Here is a 19,498-nt window from a genome sequence, read left to right as displayed (position 1 = left end):
AGTTTACAATCCCTGTAGCAGTCCCCTTTAATGTTTTTTCCAAAAGGTCTGGAGTCCGCCACTATTTAATCAGCTGACCTTTCCAGGTCTACAATCTCATTTTCTCTTGGGTTAATGTGCCACAATGACTTCAAGCTACTTAAGAGCATTTTGTTTATCGGAAAGTTGGGAAGACCTTGGTTGCAGGGACCTTTCTCCCCACCTCTACTTGTGCATACCACACGTGACTCTCCTTGCCAGGAAGTCCTCCACCTTCTTACACAGCATCTGAGGTCAAATCACACGCAGTGACAAATTCTATTGGCTCCTCTTTCCCTGTCACAATTGAATTAGTTCCTAATGTATTGCCCAGGAAATAGATGTCTTAGTAGACAGGCCCAGCACAAAAGCCAAGCAAGCCTCCCCAGCTCCTGTGCCTCAACCTCATTCAGGTGGGATTAGCTCTAGGGTTGAGAGACAGGTTAGCCCCCCATGCCCATTCACTCTCTAGGCTTATAGCCAAAGCTGCCATTTAGTGCTAGTTGGGTTAGGTGATGAACCCCTGTCTGCTGGCATGAGACCCAACAAGACAGTGCCTTGCCCAGTGGGCAGTACACAGCTGTATTATCATGCACTATATATGCAGCACCATAGATGGGAACAGCACTTCACAGACAGCTAAGAGACAGGGGTCAGACTTCCAGCTGCTGTAAATTGACATAATGCCATTGACATCAATGGAGCTACGCCAAGTTACACTAAGTGAGGATCTAGGGTCTGATTCTAAAGGGATTTAGAAGCAGCTAGGTGCCTAATAGGATTTTCAAAAGTGCCTAGGCACTAACAGCCAGTGAAATCAACGGGAGTTAGGCATGTGGACACTTTTGATAACCCCTCCAGCACCTAAATACCCTTTAAAAATCTGGCCCTTGACCTGTGGTACAGTCCACGTTAGAGGAGGCATGCTGTGACATGGGGAGAGATTACATTCGACAAGGTGGGATGGGAATGGGAGGGAGGTTTGCTCACTAGAAGAGCCCCAACATTACTTGTTTTCATATTAGACAAATTATGTTCTGTTGCGCTGGCATGGGAATGTGACACAGTGCTGGAAAGAGAGTTGAAAGAGGTGGGGTTCTGCATACGAAGTGGCTTGTGTATAATGAATGAGCAGCCTGTTTTTGGTCTGGTTCTGTGTTGCCAAGTCTTGTGATATTTTTCCCAAAGCCCCCATTGGTGGAATCAAGAGACTGCATGCAAATCTCAGCCATCCTTTTACAAAAACTAAATAAGTTTCTAGACCTCCTGGCTACACAAAGAAGCTTGACCTAAGTTCAACCTAAAAACTTGAAAACTAGAAGACCAATCCCAAGAACCCCACATTTATTTATTAATTTTTAAAAAACTATGGTTTTTAAGCCATCTCATGAATCTTTTGGGTCTAACTTATGATTTTTGAATTCTTTGGGTTTGCCATACTGCTGGTTGTGCCTATGTTTTCCAAAGCAAATCTGTCAAACAGCAGTTAGTGCAAGTGAAGAGACGATTCTGCAAGGGAATCATCATCAGGATACAACCCTGTAAAATCTGCTACAGAATTCTACCATAATGGTCCAAACCACTGCCGTTTATATTAATACCATTCTGACAGTAACTTGGCCCATTGCTCTGGAATCCAGTGGTGTTTTTTCCACAAGGGTACACCGAACCAGAACAGGAACAACACCCTGCCAGTGCCATGGAGGAAGGGAAGCATGTGGCAGGAGTGAAGAAATTAGAGCCTCAATTTGCTCACACTAGAAGGATGAATGTTGTTATTCTTTCCTAAAAGTAATGGTAATGGCTCAGAGCCTGACAGGTTTATTCAAGAAAGCTTCTGTTGACCAAAATGGGAGTTTGTCTGTGTGATGGCTGTGTGAAAAACTGAGTAAGGGCTTCACGATTTGGCTCATTGTTTACAGCTCATAGTCTTTATCTCTGAAGGAATCCTGGGTTGGAAACCAATCCAGATCAGCTCTAGCTCCTGAGCACTGGAACTGGAAATGGACCGGGTTTGTTTTCCATGTGTGACCAGCAAGCTGAGCTCCCTCAACTCTCACTGAAATCAAAATACAATTCAAATTGATTTCTGGGAGTGGGAAGGTGCTAAACACTGTGCAGAATTGGGCCTTCAATCTTTGACCCTTAATGCATTTTAAGGAGACCAGGGCCTTACTGGGGTTATACTGATGTAAAACTGGAGCCAGGCAGTGTTGACTGCTGGATGTTGCACACCTTTTCCCCTCCTGGATTGTTCCAATTCATATAAATAATCCCCTGCTGGGTCTGCAGGGTCAGGCCCCAGTTAGTACAAGTGGTTTATTATATCATTTCATGAGTCTACAGTAATTTTAATGGCGCACACAAAAACAATGAACAACTCTTATTATTTTGCCCTAATGTTATCATGATGGCTTGGTACACAGAGAAGTTTGGAATGGTGCAATTTGGCATCTGAAATGTACAGATTCATATCACATGTTAAATGTATCTTTTATGAGTTTGGAATGATGCCTGTAATTTAAACTCAGAGTGTGCGACATCCTCTGCTAATGCTGCCAAGGAGCTAAAAAACATTTGAAAAAGGAGCTTTTGGAGGAGATGCGGCTTTTAAGAAAGCCTCATTTGGCCACTAGCCTCTTCCTCTTGCAAATCAGTTGTCAGTACGCAGCCTGCTGATCGCTTCCCTAGGAAAGTGCTCCAATAATTTTCAATTGCTTTTTACTCTGCATAAGCCCTGAAACTCCAAACTGCTTCCAAATTCAAAGCTCATAAAAATGTAAATGATCCGATAATTTCAACTTGAGTCTGCTCAGTGTGGCTGGAGCTTGTCCTTCATTCCACCACTTTTCGGGGAGGAGGTGGGGGGGAGAAGAGGAAGAAGAAGGTCCGTTTATTAGTGCTTCACTTTGGAAGTGAGTCAAATAGCATCATAGCAGAGCACTTCAGCAGTCGCTGAGCTGATTCTCAATGTATCATAAAAAAAGATTAGGAAGGCAAGAAGATTGCCTTGAGGGGAAAGAACCAACAGAGTCATGGTAAGAGGAGATTAATATGAAAAGAAGCAAAGGGCATAATCCTGAACTGGGCTCTGAAGAGTGGGCTGGGTGATCGAATAGATGGTTTTGTATATCCTTTACTCACTGGTGAGACATAGCTTCCTCTGGGGTGGAACCCAGCAGCTGTTCAACAGCGCACAGAACATTAGCTAAAACATATACAGAACCATTGCAGCTATGCAATGGTTTAGAACAGGAACTGAAGGTAAACATCAGACCCAATTGAAATTGCAGAAGAAATGAAGGCAAGCAGAATGCAATTATCTGGGAACTAAGTAATTTGGTCATCTCTCATGAAATGTGCCCTGAGTCTGGACAGCATCCCTATTTAACACAGCTCTTAAGCACATCAAGTTAAGCTAAGAGTTGTCCAAAATAGGACTGGGATTAAGCACGTGTATCAGCACTTTCCTGAATTGGGGCCACAATGGCCACCTTTGCGATCAAGGCCTGACTTCTGTATCATTTGAAAGATGAAAGTCTCTTTGAAAGTCTATTCACTATAAATCTGCCTCATCTGCAAAGTATTCTAAGAAAATGTGCTGAGAGCACTGTCACAGCTAAAAGGCTGTGATACGCCCTTGCCACCTGAGACCGCAGAGCCTGGGGGAAGGGGGGGCACCTTCCTGGCCATTTTGCTAGACCAATAATTATGAGCTTATTTCTAGCCCGAGCAAGAAAACTTGTCCTCATACAAGCTAGAAAAATTGGATAATTATATCACAGTTCTGCTAAAATAGCTATTTCCCGAATCTGGTACTGAGGCACAAAAGAAAAGACACACCTTTGATGAAGTTAAAAAGAAAACTACACGAGCAAAATAAATACCTGATGCAGTGTTCTGCCTTGGTAGGCTGAAAACTGAATAGGATAATAAAGTGCATCCTTGTTTAACCCTCCGCAGGGTGCCTGGAATTTTACAGAAATTGTTGCAACATTTCTCCCAGTGGGGAACAACTGAAGCATAGGATGAGATGCATCAAAAAGAGCTATATCCTAACCTGAAGGGGCAAGGGTATAATGTAATACCAAATGCCCAGTAAGGTTTTACTACTTAGCAAGGAGTCTGGGTCTATGGGATTAAAACATAACCAGTTCTTTAACTGTAGCTTATTGAAATAGGTCATGAGGCTGCAAAGCCCACTAAAAACTCTGTACATGAGACAGATTAGACTAGTGGTTCTCAACTTTTTTTGGACCAGGACTCATTTGTAAACATTGAGGGCCAGTCCCAATGCTGTAAATAGCTAAGTAGAAAATACACAAGTATTTTGGCCCCGAAAGATGTATTACTCTCTACACGGCCCCATCAATTCCTCCCGCCTGCTGCCTTGCGCACACAGCCCTAGCCCTGTCACGGACCCTGCAAGGGCTGTAGCCTCCCTCTGCCTTTATTCCTCACCCACCGCGTGGTGCTCTGTACAGCCTCCCCAAGAACATGGTACCAGCCTGCAGTGGAGTGCAGTCCTGGAGCCTCTATCTCTGCCCCCTGTTGCCCCCAATGTTCTGCTGGGTGCTGTGCCTAGCTGCCCCCAAGCTGCCCAACTGTGCCAACTTCTCAGAAAAGGCCGAACGCGGCATGCCCCAGCCCTGGCTCCCAAGCGAGCCCTGCGGCACTACCAGCAGGGCTAGAATGTGCATGGCCAACCCCAGCTGTACTGCAAGCGCCCAGTGCATCGGGCAGGGCGCTGCGGGGCCCAGACACCTGCGGAACACCAGGTGCATTGGCTGCAAGAGCACCCAGTGGGGACTCTCACCTTCCCCCAGCTCCCCTTGGACGCCAGCCCCTCAGGATTCACGGTGTCTGCCACTGCCTTCTGAGGCAGGAATAATCCCCCTTTCTTTCCCCCAGTGCTTACCAGCTGCCCCCGGTCAGGAAGGGGCTGCTCAGGAGCATCCTCCCTCTCGGAGCTGCTGCAGCCCAAGGCCGGGTGATGAAGGTGGGGACGCTGAAAGTTACTGGGGCTGGGTGGGAGATCGATGAAGCTCCCTCCTGCCAGGCTGCCCTTGCTTTCCTTGTCTGCAGATCTCCAGCTCCCGCTCTCACACCTGTCTCCCCTCATCGGAGCCGCCACATGTCCTTCGGGTTGCCAACTTTCTAATTGCTGAAAACCAAACGCTCTTGCCCTCCATGTGGCTCCAGCCACAGCTGCTGCCTCTTCCCACCCCGAGTGGTGGAGGCCGGTTACTGTGGCCCAGCCGAACGTTTAGTGTCCAGCCAGCTGTGCTGACTGGACGCTGCCAGATTCCCTTTTCGACCGGATGTTCCTGTAGAACCCTACATGTCCTCTGAGCAGCAGGCCGCTTGCAATGCAGCTGGGCAAAGGTCACCATGCACATGGCAGAAACCGGTGGCTGGGCCAGTGGTGCCTGCCATGTCCCTTCCTGAGCCAGGCAGCTGGGGGGGCTGCGATGGAGGAACGCTGCTCCCCAGTGCAGTCTTTTCCATAACTCTTCACATGCTGCATTCGATTGGCTAATGGGTGGCACCCGCATGTTTAAATAACTTTATTGGTATGCACAGCATTAACATACGGCAAAGTGCAAGAGGCATCTGTTTTAAAAAACTGTATGCACAATATGATCCATTTTTAAAGTTTGCGACCCTTTCGTGCATTCTGGGTTGTGACCCCTGGGTTGAGAAACGCTGAATTAGACAGACAGATTGCACTGTGCACATCTTGTAGGGTCGTTTCTGGGGGACATTTTGTCCTGCAACATTTCATTGCCCATTATTACATGTGGATCTGGAGGTAGAAACCATAAACCAAGACCCCTTGTAATATGTAACAATGGGGGCAAACTGCCCAGAAAAAAAGTCACATTATGAAATCTTCCATGATTATACATAACTTTTCCCGACCTTACTGATGACACGGAAACCTCCTACCAATCATTCCACCAAATTGTTCTTCAGTAAATTCCATCCTATTCTCCCAAATGCCTACATAAATCAGCGGTGTTGTCTCACAGTCTAGTGTACATACTTCCCCCTGCTGCTAAATATACATTTAAAGCCAGTCACAGAAAATAATTTATTGGCTAGAAAGGGTGCTCTGATTTAAAATTACATTGTATTTATTTGTAATAGTGCCTTTAATACTAGGGGAGCTTTCCCAGGCAGTTTTACACAATTTTCAGACCCCTTGTTTGGGGAAAAGGGGGATATTTCTTCAATTTACTAGGAAGATACATTTCGAGTGAGAGGCCAGAATGCAAAAACCCTGTCCCCGAACCTCCTTCCTCTTAATGTGCTCTGTTTAAAAAAAACAACCAAGCCCAACCCACAGTCATGTTATAGCTTTGTTTTCCGGGGAGCGAGCCTGATCTCATTCCCATTACTCGGCATCTCTTTCTTTTCTGCTTCTTCTTTTGTCAGTTCTTCGGGATCCACGGTAACGTAGAAGTATCCCATGATGGAGAAAATGATACACACGGCAAAGAGAAGGCAAGCGAACAAGACAAACTCAGCCCACTGGAGAAGAAAAAGAACAACGCTGTGAGGACCCCGTGCCTAATGTGGAGGGCATCACACTTCATTTTAAAGTGGCTCTTTAAAAGCAGTACCTTGACTTCCAAGAGTGTTTATGATGGAAGTCATGAGTGTCGTTTCTTGCAAGCCACTTAGAAGCCTGCCTTACATATACCATGCTAATTATAAACAGATGGATTATAGATAAAACTAATTGGACCAATCAGATTAGTTTAATTAGGGCTTCTCCTCAGAAGTGTGCCCTGTCTGCTTCCACCCTTTTCAATGAATGGGAACACACTCTAAAACCTTATGGGCTAGGCAAAAATCTATTCTGTTCCCCGTGTGTTTGAATTTAGTGTTAAATTTTAACTAGAAATCAATCCCAACCAGAACCTTTTCTGCAAGCCCCACAGGATACTGACAGTCTGCAGAAAACGATAACCAAATCCAACCCCGACTGATCCAGACCAACAGGGACAGCTACCCCTCGGGGGCTAGTGGGGCTCAGCCTGACCAATAATGACACAGTTGTGTTGTGTGACGGGTGGACTGGAGGTTGCAGTACCCTTTGCTGCCTCCGGAGATCTGCTGGTGGGGCTAGAGATAGCTGCACAGCCCCAAGAGGCGGCAGTATGCTTGGCTGCCACCAGCAGGGTGCAGGCAGCCGAGGCAAAACCCAGGGATTAACAGACTTCTGGGAGAGTGCTGCAGCTCAGGCCCACCGAGGCAGGGGATATGCAGCGTTCCGCACATGCCCCCGCTGCCTCTGCTCCAGCGACACTGCAGGTACTGAACACCAGCCACTACGGACCAATGAAATCACTGAGCAGTCTCAGCCCATCTCGGATTTGAACTGCCTGATTGGCTGGGGGGCCGAGAACCCCCTGCTCCTGCTGCGGCCAGTGGGGCGGCTGAGTGCTTGGGAAGAAAGCAATTGGGCCCTAAATCTACCAAATGCTTTGCTAGCGGAGACCTGGTCTTGGGATTCTGCCAATGTCCTGACCCCGATTCGAACGTGGCCAGTCATATTCAAAGCCATACCTGTTCCAGCAGCGCTGCTTGGGCAACAATGAGCACAATGACGTTTCCAAAGGCCACGGTGAGCAGCCAGCCTGCCTGAAGCACTGATTTCATGCTGATGGGAGCCTGAAAAGAACAACCCAGAGACCTGACAAGTGGGTTTCCCTTTGTTTTCGTGTTCAGCTGCTTTCCTTCCCTGTTATTTCCCGGGTTACAGGTATGTGGAGGGGTGGGCGCTCTAGAGACAGAGACAGGACTGAGGTTGGAGGAATTTTCCTCTCTACCATGGCCATTTTCTGCCAGGCCCATGGGTGCAAGGTGATTACCAAAGGGTAATTGTTCCCCATTCCTCCAAGCAGAGCACACCCCTGGTCCCAACCAGTGCCTGGATCATGAGCACAGGGGCTTTCCAGGATGTGTGTAAAGTGGGTCCAGGATGGGGTGTGTCGGGATAAAGCAGACATGTCTGGGACAGACCTGTGCCCCCTCTAGCCCCGTGGCTGCAAGCCCCATAGATTCATACATTTTAAGGCCAGAAATGATCATCTAGTCTGACCCCCTGCACAGCACAGGCCATAGAATTCAACCCAATCAATTCAACCGCTCTAGCCCAATACCTTGTGGTTGAGTCAGAGCCAAAAGACACCCCATCGTGACTGAAAGTCTCCCAACTGATGGAGAATTTACCACATCCCTTCGTAAACTGTCCCAATGGTTAATTATCTTCACGGTTAAAAATGTGTACCATAGTCCCAGTATAACTTTGTCTAACTTCGACTTCCAGGTGACTAGACCTTGTTATGCCTTTGTCTGCTAGATACCTTCTCTCCATATAAGCACCGATAGACCATGTTCAAGTCGCCTCTGGCCTTCTCTTTGCTAAGCTTGTCTAAGCTCCTTTCGTCTCTCATTGCAAGGCAAGTGTTCTTGCAGCTCTTTCTTGAACCCTCTTAAAATTTACAACATCCTTTTTAATGTGGGGACACTAAAACTGGACCCCACTGCTGTACACAGAGGCTATATAAGTAGATCTTCTTATTCCTACTCAGTATTCCACTATTTATACATCCAAGGACCACCCCCATTTCTCTAGTGAGAATCAAACTGAAAAGACAGGAAAGAGTTAAAAAGTAAGCTTTTAGAGCCCAAATCTCCCTTCCATTACACCCGTGTAACCCCAATAACTGCAGGGAGCGTGCACAGCTGTAAATGCAATGGGCCTACACATGAGTAGCAGCAAGGGCTCATTTGACCTCTAGATAACAGGTCAAATTATCTGCTGGTGTCAACTGCAGTCAGTAGAGCTGCACCAACTTGCACCCGCAGTGAACAGAGTCATTCATGTTATATTTTGGTTGCTGTCTCTATAAAATATGCACAAAAAATGTGAAGAAGAAAATCATCTTGGGGGAAACTGATGCTTTGGCATTTGGGTCCTTCCCCTTAAAAAGTGACTGGCCCAAATTCTGCTTGTTGTTTCAGTCCTGACTTGACGGGAGGTTGCCTGAGTATAGTTTAGAGCAGAATCTGGACCATCTACGTTAACCATTTCCCCAAGTCTGCCTCACAATCCCCAGTTTCTTATAACTGCAACCCAGTAATATTTTGCCCTCCTAAAGCATCCTTCATCCAGGGGTCTCAAGGCACTTTCAACGCTTGACTGAATTTAGCTTCACACCCCTTCTGTGAGATAGACGCATCGCTATCCCCAATGTAAGCTGAAGCACAGAGATGTTACCACTGTCATGCTCAAAGCCTTGTTACAAGTCAGTGGCAGAGGCAGGAATAGAGAAAAAAAGGAGTCAAGACTCATGGATTCTAAACTACAAGCCATCAATCCCAAGTACAACACCTGAGAATAAGAGAACGCTAGTCCCGTAATGGAGAACATCACTTCCCCGGCTGATATTAACAGGTACTGTGGCAATTGCCAAGCAATATGGATACTGTTGGCCAGGATATCTTCCATCTTCCGTGCTTCAACAGGGTTAGCAGAAGTCTAAGTGGGAAAATAAAAAGTCATGTTGATTCGCTGTTGAGATCTATATTACATTGGCTTACATGCAGAATTAACCAAAAACGGGTTTTCCTTTAAAGATTGAAGCAAAATCCTGCCCTTGAATTCTCTAGGTGAATCTGAACTGTGCTCTTCTTCTCTACTAGCAAAATTCTGGGTAAGTCAGGAGGAATCCCAATCTATTGCACAGATCTAAGAGAGGATTATTGTTCTAAACCTCTGCCAGACGGACCCAGACGGTTTATTGTAAATTCATTTACAGCGCTTTTATTTTGTTTTCCTAGATTTCAGGAAAATCTGCTCAAATTTAGAGAGAGAAAGATTTGAGTGGTAGAAAACACTGGGCTACACTGACTTAAAGTCAACAGCAAGCAACAGCAAACTCTGCTTTCAGGTAGGATATTATGTAGAACATAAATGAGCAGAAGATGCACTAAAGGGAGGCAAATCAAGAGAGTGTATTTTAGAAGGCTAAAAGGGGGGAGAAGGGTTCTAAAGAGGATGGATCTATTCTTCTCAGTGGTAGCAGATGACAGGACAAGGAGTAATGGTCTCAAGTTGCAATGGGGGAGGTTTAGGTTGGATATTAGGAAAAACTTTTGCACTCAGAGGGTGGTGAGGCACTGGAATGGGTTACCTAGGGAGGTGGTGGAATCTCCTTCCTTAGAGGTTTTTAAGGTCAGGCTTGACAAAGCCCTGGCTGGGATTATTTAGTTGGGGATTGGTCCTGTTTTGAGCAGGGGATTGGACTAGATGACCTCCTGAGGTCCCTTCCAACCCTGATATTCTATGATTCTAGACCCAAAAGAAATGTCACTAACCCCTTAAAATAACTAGAGGTTGATGAAAGTCAGATGGAGACAGCGTCCCTAGTGATTTACATCTTACAGTTCAATTGCGCTAACATGCCATACATGGTGTGTCGTTCATTTGTTTATATAGCACCCATCACAGTGGATCTGGGTGCTGTACAATTCATAGTAATAATTAGAACTGAACTGTGCCTGGAGAGAAATGGCCACTCAGGCAACAGAAAAAAAAATTTGCCCAGAGGTGAAGAGATGGTCATGACTGGCCATCTCTCCAGCTGCCTGTGGCTTCCCTCAATACCCATTTACTTGAAGAGCTGCTGAAACTCTTGGAGCGAGTTTGTTATTTTTATGCACTGGTACAATATTGGCCAACCACTGTGGGGATAAACAAAAGTGAAATGAACATCCTTGATTTTCAATGTCCAAGCTGAAAGAAATGCTCCAAAAAAAGTAAGGAAAGAGCAAAAACAAGGAAAGGGTTTGGAAAACTCTTGCATTTTTAGTAATTTAAGGGGGTGGTGTTAATAACGTAGGTCAAGAAATGCATTTGTTTACAGTGCCTGGACTTTGCGTTAGTGGCCCCTTACTGATGGAGGGCCAAAATTAGGAAGTAAACAAAAAATAGTCATGTTGATTTCTGTTCTTCTGTGCTATAGGCTTGTTGGAAACAATTGGTCTTTGTGTGTAAAGGGGTGCAATCTTTTTTGCCAGATAAGAAATCCCCCAAATACACATTTTAAAAATGGTTAAGGGCTCCCTGAGTCCCCACCAGCCCCCACTTCAATTTGTTTATGTTCCCCCTACCCCCATTCAAAGAATATAAGGGGTTCTCTAAGCAAAACAAACAAACACGAAAAAAGGTCCTTTTCTCAGGGGAAGGATCACTAGATTATTACCGGTTCTGTTCATTCCCTCTGGGGCACCTGGCACTGGCCACTGTCGGAAGATAGGATACTGGGCTATATGGACCTTTGGTCTGATCCAGTATTAGCCGTTTTTATGTTCTTATGTTCTCTTTTCCTTATGAGATGGGAATCCAGATGAAACAAAAAGGAAGACACAGGTGGCCTGTCTCTTAGGCAGTCTTTCACAAATCAGCCCTTTGGGCTTAGGCTTTCAGCAGGTCTCCTGCCTTTAATTAAAGTCTACCTCCAGCCACTCCTCTTGGGGCATTCTGCTCTACAGCTGGTCCATGCAGTTCCAGGGACGGTGACACCTGAACCTGTGTTCCTCTTGGCTGATCTCTCTCCGTGGTCAGTAGTCTCTGACTGTTCAGCACCCCCTTCCTGTGGCAGGTTTTCCTTTTTTAAACTCCCCCCCTCCCTTACCCTGCAGGCAGAGCTAGCTTTATAGGTGCGCCTCATTCGTGCTGAACAAGCCCAGAAATGCTCATGAGTTTCCTCTCCACCAAAATTAAGGTGCCCCTGCACAGTAAGGCTAATTTAAGTTCAGTATCCTCCATCTAGGAAGAGCAACATCTACCCTAAAAATAATGGGCTGGGCCTGAACTAGTGCTAACCGGTGTTGCTCCATTCAAGTCAATCCAGCTGCACCAGTTTAGACGGCTGATGATCTGGCCCAATATATCATAATGAATCTGTGTCCACTTAGGACTACACAGATATTACTCTTCTGCACAGCACTGACAACAGGAATAAAATCCAAATTCTCGTGCCTCCAAAGCACAGACCTCTACCATTTAAAATGAAGGAGAAACACCATTAGCTGTCAGGGCCTATGATACATAGCTGAAGCTGAGCAGTCCTGATTCCATCCAGTAGAGGGCAGCATTATGCATATATCTGAGTAAGCTCATTCCAACGTGATTATTTACACTATAAAATGACTTTTACTTAATCACACTACTGATTACATGAGTTGCAGAGATAAGAAAAATATCCCTTCGCAGAGGATAAATAAGTAGGCCAAGAGCCAGTTGCTGATTTGCAGAACTGGAGCAAGGTTGTTAAGGTAACCAAAATTGTAACAGTTATCTGAGCAAAAAGATACCATGCAAATGATGCTGTTATTTATTGTGGCAAATGCAGATAGGAGGCACTTCAAAGATTAATGCATAAAGTTTGGAATGCTTGGAATTCAGAGACAGATTTAAGAGTATATTCTCAAGGACTTGGTGAGTGTGACTCCTGATAGCATTTATGGGTTAGCTACATAAATCCCTGTTCATAAAGATGACAGCGTACGTCTATTCCCTCTAGGATTCTATGCCCCATTCTAGCAGCGGCTGGTTATTTTGTGGTTGAAGTTTTTTCCTTAGATCATTGGGCTTTCCAGACATGGACATATCCTATTAATTACCCAATAGAGAGACTTTATTACCAGGGAGTAGCTAACGGCACTTTGCTAGCCGAATCACAAGATTGTGGTCAGAGACAGAGAGAACAGTTGAGCAGTGTGTCCTGTCAGGTCTGGTTTATCTGTATGGCTGTGTGCTGGAAAGGCTTAAATAGTAACTGATCTGATCACATTTATATACTTAGCCTTTGCCAACCAGAACATAACGGAAGATCTGAGCAGGGGCAATCGGTGAAAAAAGGATCTGCATGGCTCAGGGGGTGCTCAAACCCCAGCAAGGGGTGGCTTATTCATGAAACTCTTCCTTTGCATTACTCAACCAGCCAAGTAAAAAGGCTTTCCTTACAGCCCAAATTTACTACATAGACCCCTGCTGAGGACTGGAAGGACAGAGAAAGGTCTTTCCAACCTTACTCACAGTTTTGCACCCTGCCCCCATCTCAAATCCATAAGACATGTCATAGTGGCCTAAAATTTGGTAGGTTAGGTCTGGGGACATGGTAGAATGTTTCTGCAAAGTGATGTGGGCAAGCGATTTCCATTAGGACAGTATTTCAGTGATCACACATAGACAAGACCAGAATGTCTCATCCAAAAGATGGTGTCTCCAGCAGCACAGTGCCCCCTAGTACATGCTGGGTAGTATTAACTCAGCGCAAACAGTGTTGCTTAGTGAAACTGCCAAGAGCAATTCATGGGTCACATGGTTTTCTTTGGAGGATTCCCATCCAATGTACTGGCCAGGCCTTACCCCTTGTTTAACTTGGAAGATCTGATAAGATGACAGCTTGTGGTGGGATGGCTGCAGGCTGCATTAATTCACATGGTACCAAAAATCTTCCTTAAACTCCCATTGACCCACATGTAAATCATGCCTTTAGATGGCCAGGGCAAAGGAATAGTTAGCAGTTGCCAGTGGAAGAGCTAGAGCACTGACAGATAGGGGCTGAATGCAGAATGGAAACAACATGTTAAAATAAAAGGGTAACTTACGTTAGTTATAACAATGGTGTACGATGCTCCAAAGTCAAGCAGGCCTAGGTCCAGGCTGAATTCCTCAGCTTCGGTATTGCATTGTACATTGTATCTTGATACAAGGACAAAGTACAGTATTTCCTGGTTAGTTTCGTAGACACAGAGCACAGCCATTAAAAATACTCCTGAAGTGGAGTTGGGGGATTGAATAGCCTACAGTTGTAGTCATATAAATCTCCATGGGCTGCTCTAGAGTTTTTCCTATTGCTTTGAGTTTCCTTCCTTTTAGGACTACTTTGTGAGTATTGGTTAAATTCAGCTTATGGTACATTAAATTCCTCACAGTTTTTAAATGATTTCTGCTTCCATCTGGCACTGATCTCCTTATTTCCTAAGTTTATTTTTCTTCCAAATTAAATCCCGCTCCTTCAAGGTGTGTGGACCAGACATTTCAGAAGGGCCCATAGAGTCTTCAGCTCTCTTAAGAAAATGAGCTCTCCACCGCCACAATCTAGTTAACCATTTGCTTTCTAAAGAACAGGACTTGTCCACAGCAAGAAGAATACCCCTGAAGGCAAGTGAGATTTCCATTCAGATGCACAGGGGCTGGACACAGTCACCAGCGTGGCGGCTGAGTCTCCCTAATTTCGGCAACAAAGCTCTTGGGCAGAGGTGCTTAGGAAGGGGGAAGTTGTGCAAACTTTTTTTGAACCGAACAGGTGTTAGAGTAATGGGCACCTTAGAAATACCAGCATATTCAGTTCAGGCAGTGCTGCCAAACCTAAAGCCCAGCTGAGATGGGGTGAAATACCAGCATGGCATCTCCCACCCAAGCTCCAGCACTATGTGGTGTAGAATATGAATGGCTATGGTGCCGAGAACTCAGTGCTGATTATAGCTTGAGCCTCACAGAGAATCATGCTTGTTATCATTGGTCTGGCAGGGGCACCGTGCAGGGCTCTCTCATCCTCCTGTTTAACAGATAACCATCCCTACAATTCCCCTAGCTAAAATAAGATACTGGGCCAAACTGCTATGTCTTTACTCTGGTAATGGAAGTCCAGATTATGGATTTCAGAATTTGCCCCCCTTCACTGTATCCTAATCATATATCACAAGCAGTAACAGCCTTGAAGAAAGAGCAAGTCTTGGCATTGCCCGGATGCTGAATTAATCTGGCTACAGATCACACAAAAGGACCTTCATCTGCTGGACACCCCATGGAGTAACAACACTGCTTCCCTCCAAGTCTATATGAATGGGACAAGGCTCTTGTTCTGCTCTCCACTTGGCCGACGTGTCTGCTCTTACAAATGTAGTGAGCAAACTGGGAGATAGTGCTAAAGGACCTTCGTATCAGCCCGAGAGAAGCCCCACCTAGTCTGAGGGGGGAATGAACTTCAGCTTTAGACGTTAGCCAAGTTAAGGAACCTTACTTTCCTCTCTTTAACTTTGTGTAATTTGCAACACCGTAGTTCTTATCAACACTGATGATCTGGTCTTTGCCAATGGTGATGTTGACATCTTGGTCCAAAGCATTAATGAACCTGCAAGAAAGCCATATTTTATTATGGTGTCATATGAATCTGGAGAAATACAGCACCAGATATTTAACATGAGCCACTCAATCTCTCCTAATGCGCTTTATACCTTTGTGACAGGGTCAGGCCAGATGCCTACAGGAGAGTGATAGAAGGCAGATATATTAGCCCCAGGGTAAATAGGTCCCTTTTCCCTGGGTAAGGTAACAGGGAAGGTTCCAGAACAATCAGAAACTTTCTGGAAACAATTAAGACAGACAGGCTGATTAGAACACCTGCAGCCAATCAAGAAGCTGCTAGAATCAATTAAGACAGGCAGGCTAATCAGGGCACCTGGGTTTAAAAAGGAGCTCACTTCAGTTTGTGGTGTGTGCGAGGAGCTGGGAGCAAGAGGCACAGGAAGCTGAGAGTGAGAAGGAGTACTACTGCAAGACTGAGAAGTACAAGCATTATCAGACATCAGGAGGAAGGTCCTGCGGTGAGAATAAAGGTGTTGGGAGGAGGCCATGGGGAAGTAGCCCAGGGAGTTGTAGCTGTCATGCAGCTGTTACAGGAGCCACTGTAGACAGCTGCAAACCACAGGGCCCTGGGCTGGAACCCGGAGTAGAGGGCGGGCCCCGGTTCCCCCCATCCCTCCAACTCCTTACTTGATACCGGAGGAGTTGACCTGGACTGTGGGTTCCACCAGAGGGGAAGGTCTCTGGCCTGTTTCCCGATCCACTAGGTGGATCAGCAGAGACTGCGGGGATTGTTCTTCTTCCTTTCCCCCATGCTGGCCAGTGAAGAGGCTAACTGAGTGAACAGCAGATCTGAGCCACGAAAGTGGCCAAACTGAGGGCTGCCATGAACCTCTGAGGCGAGCAAATCTGCCAATAAGCGCAGGACCCACCAAGGCAGAGGAAGAACTTTGTCACACCTTTTAATTGTTTTGGCCTGCCAGATGCCAACATTTAAGCCTGGGCTGTTGCCCACCTATTCATTCTATGATTACTGGTTCCCACCCTCATATAATTTAACCCCTTGTTTTCCCCAGAGTTGACTGCCACTGCACCCCCTTTCTCCCCGGTGAGCTGACTGTTAGAACTTGCAGGCAACCTCTGCTGAGACACTTTCATGGACTGACTGGCAGGGCCGCTCCAAGAGAAGATTTGACCTCTTCCAAGGAAACTAGGCCTTATCTGCACTAGAAAGGGTTTACCAGTGTAGCTGTTCTGGCAAGTTGACATGCAGTTCATATTGGCAGTGCATTTGCCGGGATAGCTTATACCAATTCCGACTGAAATAAGTTATACCAGCAAAAGGACTTTTTGGCCAGTATAACTGTGTTTACACTAGTGTTTTTGCTTGCATTTTGATGTTGGTCATGGGTGTGACTTTTTTTCACGCTCCTAACAGACATGGCTATTTCAGCAAAACGTGTAAGTGCAGATCAGGCCTAAGCACTGGAGCTGGTTATAATTTTTTTAAAACAAAAAATGGCTTTTTCATCTACATGGATGTTTCCATAGAAATGTCTTTTCGACACAGTATTTTGGATTGTTTGTTGAAAAAACGACGTTGTGTCAGTTGCCAAAAACTGAAAAAAATGTAGGTGGTCAGGAAAAAAGTCTCAGTAAAGGCAAAAATGTTTGCCCAAACAGTTGAAATTGTTCAGTTTTCAGTTGTCAAAAACTGGAAAAAAATTAAACTGTTTGGTTTTTTTGGCAAATGAATTAAACCAAATAATGTTTTCAGTGAAAACCCCAAACATTTTGAAGAAAAAAAATCTCAATGAAAACTGTCAGAATTTTCCCCAGGAAAATAAAAAACTTCCTGATCAGCTCTTCTAAGCATGTCTTCCTGTGATGTTCAGTCATGACTGACACTCCCGCACAGTGGTTATGAAAATGCTACTAGATACAGCTAACCCACAAAGCAATGAATGATATACTCTACTGGGGCTGTGCACTAAGATATCTTGCCATGAGTAACGTTTGCCTTCAGCAGAGAGGTTCTTCTTCAGACTTTCCTTCCAACAGGCACTTACACTGCAGAGTTTGAAATCAGTACACAGTTTTACAGTACTCAGTGCTGCTTCTAAAGCAGCCTGGGCACAAGGGGCAGGCCTCGGGCTGGGCATTCTGGAGATGGGAGGAAGGAAGTGGGAGGAAAGGGGGTGCCGCCAGGGCAGATCAGAATGTGACAGATTGTCAATATCCTGTAATGTACTAAACAGATCTTATAGATTTAAGTTAAACCTTATTTAATTTGGATTAAGACCTTTGGGGTATGCAGTGTTAAAAATGCAACTGTGTATGTGCTGTTGTGACATTGTATGTACCTGCTATAGTAGTGAGAGGGGAGGCTAAAGAACTTTCTCCATTATCAACCCTTTGATGTCCGTCCCTCCCCCACACCGGGGGGAAATGCACATACTCGTTCAAACTGGATTCTCCAGAGACCAACCAGGGTTTAGATAGACTCAGGGCCATCTTCCTGGTCCAGCACATGACCAGGCCCCCATACCCCGGAGGGCCCCAGTCCTTAAGGGAGGATTGGGAGGAATTGACCTTCTTGGGCCTCATAAGACCATGTGCTTGTTCTGATCTGAAGCTCTGATGAGCTTTTAACCACAAGGATGCCCCTTGGGCAAGGTATGAAAAGACTGCACTTGCCAGAACCCACATGAGAGTTCGGATGAACTCTGGGAAGCTTATTAACCTGCGTGTAGGGTTCTTTCATGGTTTTTAATTTGTTTCCTCTGTATTGGTTTCACCTTAGGAACAAAGGCTGGCTTAGAAAGAGCTGTGTGGTGACTTAGATCTTATGCTGCTATCCATCTCTGAAGAGAAAACAAGGAAGTATCCTAGGGCAACTGTCTGGCCTGGGAATACGCCGGTCAGAAGGGAGAGAGGCGTGCCTCCACCCAAGAGAGGCAACAGCCAAGTGTGGGTGCCCTAGCTGTATCACTGAGAAGAAATGCCCTGAACTGTGACACAGCACTTATGTACAACTCCAGCCCTGAAGCCGGGGCGCAAGTTAGGTCAACTATGTGCCAGGGGGCAAAACTGAGTAGGGGAAGTGCAGGCTGCCTCTCATTAACCTCAGTGCCATCCTGGCAGTGGTACCAGCACTGAATCCATCCCTGAGGGCCTGATTCTCTGCTGCCTGACACCTTGTATAATCCCTTACACCTGAGCAACATGGAGGTCAAACTCTGCCATGACTTGGAATGGAGAATTCTGGTTTGGTAGCGGTAGACAGACGCCTGCAAGGGTCAATGACTGCACAAGGTGCAGGAGAGAGGAGAATCAGTCCTGAGCTGGGTTGGGATGAATGATCATCGTGGGTTGGGCAATTTCCAGAGCATCAGTGACAGGCCCAGTTAGCTGGTGCAGTTTTCCAGCCTGCTTGCTCCCTGGTGCTGTCAGGTCAGGTGCAATAGAGGGCTATAGTGTCCTCCTCCTTCAAAGGGACAAGAAGGTAGTTGTTGTTTTTTTCCCCCATCTCAATCCTGAACTTCTTAGGAGGTGACTGCTAGTAATACCTGATTCTGCATGGCAAGTTTGATGGGAATTTTACAGCTCACCAGGGACTGAGCCAGAGCGGCTGACACCTGAAGCCTCCTTTCACTCAGGAATATTGATTGGATTCAGAAGTGAGCTGTAGCTCACGAAAGCTTATGCTCAAATAAATTGGTTAGTCTCTAAGGTGCCACAAGTACTCCTTTTCTTTTTGCGAATACAGACTAACACGGCTGTTACTCTGAAACCTGGCTGAGAAGGGCATCCAAGTTCCATTATCTCTAAACCCCATTAGACAGCACCATACAAACAAACCAAAAGCAATTCCCACCTGACAGCTGACAGCCCCTTGGCTGGTTTTATTGCCAGGTCTGCAATCTAGAAATAAATCAAATAAATAATTACTATTGTTGCCATTCAAACGAGGTGCAGGGGAAAATGTAGAAAACAGGGGAATTAGGAACCTGATCCAAAGCCCACTGAAGTCAATGGGAATCTGCAATAGGCTTTGATTCAGGCCCTAGTGATGAAATCCTGACCCCACTGAATTCAATGGCAAAATTCCCATTGACTCCAATGGGGGCAGGATTCATAGATTTTAAGGCTAGAAGGGACCATTAGATCAGCTAGTCTGACCTGCTGAGTAACACAGACCACAGAATTTCACCCGATTACCCCTGTATTGCGCCCAATAACATATGTTTGACACAAGCATATCTTCCAAAAAGGCGTCCAGTCTTGATCTGAAGATATCAAGAGATG

At 45.7% G+C, this 19,498-nt stretch overlaps 1 protein-coding gene across 5 annotated transcripts in view; it reads right to left on the bottom strand.

Moving 5' to 3' along the window:
- Positions 1 to 6,093: 6,093 nt before the first annotated feature.
- The window catches only part of SLC15A2 (solute carrier family 15 member 2), a 71,286-nt gene continuing 57,881 nt past the window's right edge, over positions 6,094 to 19,498 (bottom strand). For all 5 annotated transcript variants that reach the window (XM_073305083.2, XM_073305085.2, XM_073305086.2 and 2 more), the window contains 6 exons: positions 19,068 to 19,114; positions 15,129 to 15,239; positions 13,711 to 13,804; positions 9,425 to 9,571; positions 7,594 to 7,698; positions 6,094 to 6,552 (listed from right to left, as the gene is read on the bottom strand). In XM_073305083.2, the coding sequence (XP_073161184.1) occupies positions 6,373 to 6,552; positions 7,594 to 7,698; positions 9,425 to 9,571; positions 13,711 to 13,804; positions 15,129 to 15,239; positions 19,068 to 19,114 (684 nt within the window). In that variant the 3' untranslated portion in view covers positions 6,094 to 6,372. The remainder of the gene's footprint in view (positions 6,553 to 7,593; positions 7,699 to 9,424; positions 9,572 to 13,710; positions 13,805 to 15,128; positions 15,240 to 19,067; positions 19,115 to 19,498) is intronic.

This window comes from Lepidochelys kempii, chromosome 11 (genome assembly GCF_965140285.1).
Source record: "Lepidochelys kempii isolate rLepKem1 chromosome 11, rLepKem1.hap1, whole genome shotgun sequence".
Lineage (NCBI taxonomy): Eukaryota > Metazoa > Chordata > Testudines > Cheloniidae > Lepidochelys > Lepidochelys kempii.
Note: the sequence above shows the minus strand (reverse complement) of the source record. Positions and strands in the feature narration are given on the sequence as shown.